Raw genomic sequence first — 10,000 nt, 5'->3', positions numbered from 1 at the left:
TAGTTGGTCTGTGGTTCCTCAACTAATTCTGTTTGTCACATAAGTTCTGCTATTTGTTTGTTTCTTCAACAGACAGTTACGGAGCACTTAGCAATATACAAACATACATATATATATATATATATATATATATATATATATATATATATATATATATATATATATATATATATATATATATATATATATATATATATACTATGATTTACCATTGCCAGTTCCTACTATCATTAAACTTATTAAACTTTGCATTGTTGATGCAAAATTTGTATTTAATGATAAGTTTTACACTCAGAAGTTTGGTATGGCAATGGGAAATCCTCTTTCACCTGTTCTTAGTAACCTATACATGGAATTTTTTGAAACAAGGTTGCTTAACACAATCCTCCCTAATAGAGCTAAATGGTTCAGATATGTTGATGATATTTTGTGTCTTATGCCCAAAAATGTAGATATACACCATTTTCTTGGAAAATTAAATAGCTTAGCCCATTCTATAAACTTTACTGTTGAGTTTGAAGAAAATAACTCATTGCCTTTTCTAGATGTTTTAATTATTAAGGGTAATAATGAATTCAAATTTAAAATTTACAGAAAGCCTACAAATAACTGTTCCTATGTCCACTATTATTCCTCGCATCAAGATAGAGTCAAACTGTCTGTTTTCTCATCAATGTTTTTGAGAGCTTTACGAATTTGTAGTCCTGAGTTCATAGATGAGGAAATATCCAAAATTTATGAAATAGGTAATGATTTAAAATACCCAAGAAATGTAATTGATAAATCTTTTAAAGTTGCTAGAAACACTTTTTATAATCCAAAAAGGAGCAACCAGCCTTATTCAACTAAAAATATGTTGGTTCTCCCTTACCATGAAAACTTGGTTGATATGCCTTCTCTTCTTAAGACTTTTAATATTAAAGTTGTATTCAAAAATCTTGATACAGTAAAAAAACTTTTGATAAAGAATTCCCCCCAAAATGCTGATGGATGTGTCTATAAGATTCCTTGTAAAATTTGCGATAAAGTTTATTACGGTCAAACCGGTAAAAATCTCGAACTAAGATTAAAACAGCATAAATATAGCATTAGAACTGGACAAGATTCCAATGCTCTATTTATTCATGTAAGAGATTTTAACCATCCAATTGATTTTCAAAAAGTTGAGAAAGTAGTATCAAGCAAGTCCATGGTCGACAGGAATATAATTGAATCTTGTTTCATAAAAAGCAGTTTTGACAATAATATGAATATTTCCTTTGGTTTATATAAATTAAATCCATTTATAATTAATAGAATTTGGGAAGAATTTAATAATACACTGGACAAATAAATAGCTTGGGGGTGAGTTGTGCAAAGGACCTATCGAAGTTGGCTCGCCGCGCGTCACGTGTTTAACCGTTGTGGGATCTGATAGTGAGGTGCTGGCCGGACCCCTTATATAGCTTCCTTGGATGCTTCACTTTCATAGTTCCTTGATAATGTGAGTAGTCACGAAAGCGCTTGGAATTTCTCTATTCTTTCAGAGTGGTTGTTTTGCATGCATATATATATATATATATATATATATATATATATATATATATATATATATATGTCGTGCCGAATATGTAAAACTGGTCAATTAGCAAGAACTCATTTAAAATTAAGTCCTATCGAAAATTTTCTCTTATACGTTTAAAGATATATTTTTTTCATTAATGTTAATGTAAAAAATTTTAATTTTGCACCAGAAGAATCTTAAAAAACTTACCTAACCTTATTATAACAAGAACAATTTATTTTAGCCTAGCCCAACTAAATATATTTTAGATTTGTTTACAATAATTTAATACTAAACAAACACAGTGAAATATATTTTTTTCGTTAGGTTCAGAATGATTTTTGCGAAATTATTGCATACACAAATTTTCACTTGTCCTATATGGCAAGATGAACGTTGCTATTTAAGCCAAGATCGCAAGTTCTGCCTATTCGGCACGACATATATATATATATATATATATATATATATATATATATATATATATATATATATATATATATATATATATATATATATATATATATATATATATATATATAAGAACATAAGAATGTAGGAACACTGCAGAAAGCCTACTGGCCCATACGAGGCAGGTCCTTATCAAAACGACATCTACCTAAAGCTACCCAAGAAATAACTCCCGTACCCCATGACACCAATCAAACCCAGCACCTCCCACTCATATATTTGTCCAGTCTCTTCTTAAAGCTACCCAAGGTCCTAGCCTCTATCACCCCACTGGGAAGACTGTTCCACGCATCTACAACTCTGTTAGAAAACCAGTACTTACCTATGTCCTTTCTAAATCTAAATTTATCCAACTTAAATCCATTATTCCTGGTTCTTACCTGGTTCGACACCCTCAGTACTTTATTAATGTCTCCCTTGTTTATGCCCGTCATCCACTTATACACTTCAATGATATCTCCCCTCATTCTACGCCTCTCCAGAGAGTGGAGATTTAAGGCTTTAAGTCTATCTTCATACGGGAGGTTCCTTACACAGTAAATCATTTTAGTCATTCTTCTCTGTATGTTCTCTAATGAGTCTATGTCCATCCTGTAGTAAGGGGACCAAAACTGAGCAGCATAATCTAAATGAGGCCTCACTAGTGATGTATAGAGCTGCAAAATAACTTTTGGACTTCTGTTACTTATACTTCTTGAGATAAATCCAAGTAATCTGTTGGCTTTGTTGCGCACACTAAGGCACTGCTGTCTTGGCTTTAGATTTCTGCTTACCATGACTCCCAAGTCTTTTTCACATTCTGTATGACCAAGCTCTACTTCACCTAGAATATAGCTTCGAGGGTTATTTTCAGTACCAAGGGCAAGTACCTTACACTTATCCACACACACACATATATATATATATATATATATATATATATATATATATATATATATATATATATATATATATATATATATATATGTCGTGCCGAATAGGCAGAACTTGCGATCTTGGCTTAAATAGCAACGTTCATCTTGCCATATAGGACAAGTGAAAATTTGTGTATGCATTAATTTCGCCAAAATCAGTCTTAACTTAACGAAAAAAATATATTTCACTGTGTTTGTTTAGTATTAAATTATTGTAAACAAATCTAAAATATATTTAGTTGGGTTAGGCTAAAATAAATTGCGCTTGTTATAATAAGGTTAGGTAAGTTTTCTAAGTTCCTTTTGGTGCAAAATTATAAATTTTTACATCAACATTAATGAAAAAAAATATATCTTTAAACGTATAAGAGAAAATTTCAGAAAGGGCTTAATTTTAAATGAGTTCTTGCTCATTGACCAGTTTTACATATTCGGCACGACATATATATATATATATATATATATATCTATATATATATATATATATATATATATATATATATATATATATATATATATATATATATATATATATATATATATATGTCGTGCCGAATAGACAGGACTTGCGATCTTGGCTTAAATAGCAACGCTCATCTTGCCATATAGAACAAGTGAAAATTTGTGTATGCAATAATTTCGCCAAAATCATTCTGAACCTAACGAAAAAATATATTTCACTGTGTTTGTTTAGTATTAAATTATTGTAAACAAATCTAAAATATATTTTGTTGGGTTAGGCTAAAATAAATTGTTCTTGTTATAATAAGGTTAGGTAAGTTTTCTAAGATTCTTTTGGGGCAAAATTAAATTTTTTTACAATTACATTAATGAAAAATATATATCTTTAAACGTATAAGAGAAAATTTCAGAAAGGACTTAATATATATATATATATATATATATATTGATATATATATATATATATATATATATATATATATATATATATGTGTGTGTGTGTGTGTGTGTGTGTGTGTGTGTGTGTGTGTGTGTGTGTGTGTGTGTGTGTGTGTGTGTGTGTGTGTGTGTGTGTGTGTGTGTGTGTATTTCGCCTGTTCTTGCGAATTCCTTGCATTGTTAAATTCTCTAGTGAGGTTGATGCATGCAGGGGATGAGATGAAAAGCTGTAAGCTTTCTCCCTGAAAGCTGGCTGCCTTGGATCAAAGTCTAGCGCAAGCTGGACGCCAAGGTATTGGTCCAGTGTGGGTAGATTGGTAAAGCACTGCGTACCTTGTTCTAAGGTTCGTAGGTTCGAGTCTCCTTCAGCCAGAGATCAGTGTTTGTGTATATTTCGCCTGCTCTTGCGAATTCCTTGTATATATATATATATATATATATATATATATATATATATTTATATATATATATATATATATATATGTCGTGCCGAATATGTAAAACTGGTCAATTAGCAAGAACTCATTTAAAATTAAGTCCTTTCAAAAATTTTCTCTTATAAGTTTAAATATATATTTTTTTCATTAATGCTAATGTAAAAAATTATAATTTTGCACCAAAAGGAACTTAGAAAACTTACCTAACCTTATTGTAACAAGCGCAATTTATTTTAGCCTAACCCAACTAAATATATTTTTGATTTGTTTACAATAATTTAATACTAAACAAACACAGTGAAATATATTTTTTTCGTTAGGTTCAGAATGATTTTGGCGAAATTATTGCATTCACAAATTTTCACTTGTCCTATATGGCAAGATGAGCGTTGCTATTTAAGACAAGATGGCAAGTTCTGCCTATTCGGCACGACATATATATGTCGTGCCGAATATGTAAAACTGGTCAATTAGCAAGAACTCATTTAAAATTAAGTCTTTTCTGAAATTTTCTCTTATATGTTTAAAGATATATTTTTTCATTAATATTAATGTAAAATTTTTTAATTTTGTACCAAAAGTATCTTAGAAAACTTACCTAACCTTATTATAACAAGATCAATTTATTTTAGTCTAACCCAACTAAATATATTTAAAATATGTTTACAATAATTTAATACTAAACAAACACAATCAAATATATTTTTTTCGTTAGGTTCAGAATGATTTTTGGCGAAATTATTGCATACACAAATTTTCACTTGTCCTATATGGCAAGATGAACGTTGCTATTTAAGCCAAGATAGCAAGTTCTGCCTATTCAGCACGATATATATATATTATTGGAAAAAAATGGAAATTTGCGACCGAAAAAAATGAACAAAAGTTAATTATTTCATGAATGCATAAAATATATGTAGATACTTGTCTATTTTATCATGTACTACCATAAAGTATACACAGATCTATTATAAAATGTTAAAATTTATTAAAACTTACACACACAAAGAATGACAGATTTTATGTGTTCTATTCTCGGTCCAGAGAAGTGAAAACAAACGAACAGATGCAGTAATAATAATAATAATAATAATAATAATAATAATAATAATAATAATAATGTAATTAGTATTAGTAGTTGAATCATAACTAAGAGCTAAACCCACAGGGGACGGATATATAATAATAACAATAACAATAATATATTATTATTATAGATCATATATGTTAAATTCTACGTCCGGAGAAATGTAAACAAAAGTATAGATACAATATTAAATCATAAATAAATATAAATTTCTTTTTCACATTATCTTTAAATTTTTGATGTCTAGTGTTAGTAACACTTATAACATGTACAGTTTATTATATAAGACAATATTAATGTAGGTACTGACAGATGATTTATCTTGTAAACAGACGATGTAAACTTTAGGTATCCATAAATACAGTACAGTACTGTAAATGTATTTTATCTTATGATTTTCTTAATAACATTTTCTTTTCTGTAGCTTACTTTATTGTAAGAATAGTGTATAATACGTGTAACATGCAAAATGTGTGTTAATTGATTGCTTATGTTATCGGTAAGGCTTCCGGTCAACAGTAGTCCATTAGTGGTTAAGTTTTTGGGGAGTTGAAAGTTATACGCAGATTTTCGACTGCGCGGGGTCGGCGCCCCTAACCCTCGCATTGTTCAAGGGTCAACTGTATATGTGTATATCATCATGTATTGATTCCCCAGGAAATACATAATCTATATACTTTGGTGCATATTATGCTTTCATGGAGAGAGATATGCTTTGATGCTGGTGAAGGGCTCTTGATTCAAAGAATCAGAGCTGGTGAGGTTGAGAGAAAACACGGATAGATAAGAGAAGAAAAACTGAGCAGTAATACAGTTATTTCAGTCTAAAAAATATTAGAATGATAACGCCAGACAAATCCTACATAACTTGTAAATTATTAAGACAAGGTTGTAAATAATTAACACAGGGTTGTAAATAATTAAGACAAGGTTGTAAATAATTAACACAAGGATGTAAATAACTATCACAAGGTAGTGAATAACTTACCACAAGGTCGTACATAACTATCAAAAGGTCGCTCGTGAATGACTATCACAAAACCTTGTATAACTCACAGATAACAGTAGAATGTATAATGCAAAGAGTTTGGGTCAAAGGATACAGGTACATACCTTGTGGAACAACTTGTAATGGAAACCACGGAACGGGTGGCGATGGAACCCATGCCAAGCGAGTCTTAAAACTCCAGGCCAGTTCCCTGAGGCTTTAATCACTGCAAATGCTACAAGGGAAGGAGAAGACAAGTAGCACTAGAAGGCGTGAGGTCATCTAATTGCCCTGGTCGTCTGATTGCCCTGGTTGTCTAATTGCCCTAGTCATGTAATTGGAAAGGGCAGCCAAATAGCATGTAGCGCTGTCGTGTTTGTCAGAGTTGTAGAGATGTAGCAGTCGCCAGCACTTTGTCTACGGTGTTTGAAACAGCAGTTAAAGATGTTCCTGTATAACAGCTCCTTTTCCAGCACCTATCTATGTCGGGCTTTTTGTGATCAGCCGGGCTGTGATTCGTACGTCTATTTACGTAACAGCCTGGTTAATCAGACCATGATCCACCACGAGGCCTGTTCTCAGACCGGGCCGTGGGGGCGTTGACCCCCGAAACCCTCTCCGGGTAAACTCCAGGCAATGTGTGGGATAGCTTCCTTTGGACCTATGTAGGACACGAGTGATGTCTCTTACAAGTACTACATTTCTTTTTGTGTGGACAGATTTCTCCCAGTCTTTCTTACGTAGATCTTGCTGTAACCCTACACATGGTGTGATGTATGTATGCTCTTGCCTCATTGTTGGGTGTATCTACAGTCACTGGTGAAGTCTATTACTGGGCAAGTCTCTTCCTGGTGAGGTCTCTTCCTGGTGAAGCCTTCCTGGTGAGGTCTCTTCCTGGCGAAGTCTTCCTGGTGAGGTCTCTTCCTGGTGAGGTCTCTTCCTGGTGGAGCCTTCCTGGTGAGGTCTCTGATAGATGTGACTCTGATAGCTGCGAATTTCACTTCAAGAAAGATCCTGCATAGCATTATAAGGTAGTCCTCCTCCTCCTCCAGGTAGGATCAAGAATCTCAGTTTCTTGCCAGTGGTGCTTCTAGTGGAGTTGAGTTACTGAGTATAGATTTTGCCTTGCGTTTACAAACTTGTGTAAAATAGGGAGGGAAGTGTAAGCGAGTGAAGCCATGAGTAACGTATTGGAAATCTTTTTTCTTGGAATTTGGGCTTGGAGATATGGAGAGTTTTTAGGTGTTACTGGGGAATGATGGAATTAATACGATAATGGTATACAATGCCGAGTAGATGAAGAATTAGATACATGTGCAACGTTTGGGTATCTTTATTTGTAGACGTTTCTCCATCTAGTGGCTTTATCAATACAATACAAGGACATAATGTGAAGAATGTAGAAATGTATACAAAAGATGATGTAATGAGTCCCCCAGCCCTGTACTCTTGTAGACTACGGTGCTCTTCAACTCCAAGGCTGAGGGACTGATTACCTTATCTTTTGTATATAATTCTACATTCAACACATTATGTCCCTTGTATTGATAAAGCCACAGGATGGAGAAACGTCTACAAATAAAGATACCCAGATGTTACATGCATGTCTAATTCTTCATCAAGTATGATGAAGTTCGAGTGTCGTGTATAACCAGAGTGTTCTCCTTCAGGTCATGTTTACATGGTGGATTTCCTGGCTGTGGGCGTGGCTGCTGCTTTGGCCGACGGGAGCGTGTGTGGGCGGTAGCGTTGAGTCGGAGTGGGCGGCGGCGATGAAGCATGAGCAAGGAAGAGTCCTTGAAATTACTCAGGGCCTTGAAATTGGGCAGGTCCCGGAAATTGGACAGGGCCTTGACATTGGACAGATCCCTGAAATTGGACGGGGCCTTCAGCTGGGGCGAGGCCCACAAATAATAGTTCCCATGGGTGAGGAGCGTGTGGGCCCCGGTATGGGCGGCTCGGCGGTACAGCTCCTGGGACTTGAAGGATCACAGCATTTTGCCACACAACCCACACCACAGACTGCTGTTGTCGGTTCCACGGTGGTCTTCCCCTGCAGGTGAGTGTTCTGTGAGCTCACCTGAGCCCCCTGACCAGCATTTCAAGAGACGCTGGTGAGGGGTTTTTGATTTCAGGGAATTAGAGCTGCCCCTCACTTTGTATCATTCCTGTTACCTCCCATTCCCCATGTGCTGCATGGCCCTTACGGTTTTATCGCTTCACCCCACATGCAGTAACATGCATGTGAGGTGATCTTATTGTACTCATATATGTAATATATATATATATATATATATATATATATATATATATATATATATATATATATATATATATATATATATATATATATATATATATATGTCGTGCCGAATATGTAAAACTGGTCAATTGGCAAGAACTCATTTAAAATTAAGTCCTTTCTAAAACTTTCTCTTATACGTTCAAAGATATATTTTTTTTTCATTAATGTTAATGTAAAAAATTTTAATTTTGCACCAAAAGAATCTTAGAAAACTTACCTAACCTTATTATAACAAGAGCAGTTTATTTTAGCCTAACCCAACTAAATATATTTTAGCATTGTTTACAATAATTTAATACTAAACAAACACAGTGAAATATATTTTTTTCGTTAGATTCAGAATGATTTTGGCGAAATTATTGCATACACAAATTTTCACTTGTCCTATATGGCAAGATGAGCGTTGCTATTTAAGCCAAGATCGCAAGTTCTGCCTATTCGGCACGACATATATATATATATATATATATATATATATATATATATATATATCGGCCAGTCAAATGGTTTTATTTTTTAACAACAGGCCATATTATTATTATTATTATTATTATTATTATTATTATTATTATTATTATTATTATTATTATTATTATTATTATTATGCTTGCAATTTGCTTGTATACTGGCATCAAGAATACTTCAGTCCCTAAAATGGGGATTAAAGGAAACTCCTAGTGTATATACCCGACAAGATATATATTGGTATATATATCTTGTCGTCTTAGTACATCATCTTCACAGAGTGTATATACACTAAGAGATATGCTGAACAACCACTGTGAAAAAAATAATGTACTTCCAAGCGCTTTCGCAATTTTTCACATCATCAAGGAACTGTAAAAATATTGTGATATCACCTGTTCACTGTGATGCTATTAAAGCAAGAGGCGCTTATGCACTGAGCGTTGACTTTACTCCTTATATTACGTATTGAAGTATTCTTCACTGGCGGGGAAAGGTTACATGCAGCCTTAATGTTCCTTGAGTAGGTTTTAAATCCAATAAACCAATAAGATAATCGTTAAGTGAGGTATAGAGTTGTTCGGAATACTGTGTGAGTACGAACCTTAAACATTACAGGCCAAGTGAAGGAGTCGAATCTGCGGCACAACACTTCAAGTTCACGTTGAACGTACTGCCAAGCTTAACACGCTATCTATTCAAGGTACCCCACCTTGAATGGGCTCTTGACAGAAAGAATTGGATGAAATTGCTTACTTCTCATTCCTGAAGCGCTGTATAACTCTTTGCGGGTTTAGCAATTTCCCCTGAAATAATAATAATAATAAAAACTGTGTGATGTTTAAGAGGGTGTAATAAATTCCCAGGAATCCAGTTAAGACTTTGATAAA

General features: G+C 33.5%; 1 protein-coding gene across 5 annotated transcripts in view; it reads left to right on the top strand.

Annotated features, from left to right (window-relative positions):
- Positions 1-10,000, top strand: part of LOC128701640 (irregular chiasm C-roughest protein-like) — a 215,778-nt gene that overhangs the window by 120,962 nt on the left and 84,816 nt on the right. For 4 of the 5 annotated variants that reach the window (XM_070101637.1, XM_070101636.1, XM_070101638.1 and 1 more), the window contains exon 2: positions 8,011-8,399. In XM_070101637.1, the coding sequence (XP_069957738.1) occupies positions 8,011-8,399 (389 nt within the window). Of the gene's footprint in view, positions 1-7,247; positions 7,372-8,010; positions 8,400-10,000 lie in introns of those variants that run through there. The other variant, XM_070101640.1, reaches the window with a different exon arrangement.

This window comes from Cherax quadricarinatus, chromosome 78 (assembly GCF_038502225.1).
Source record: "Cherax quadricarinatus isolate ZL_2023a chromosome 78, ASM3850222v1, whole genome shotgun sequence".
NCBI classification, from domain to species: Eukaryota; Metazoa; Arthropoda; class Malacostraca; order Decapoda; family Parastacidae; genus Cherax; species Cherax quadricarinatus.
This window is presented reverse-complemented; position numbering and strand designations above follow the sequence as displayed.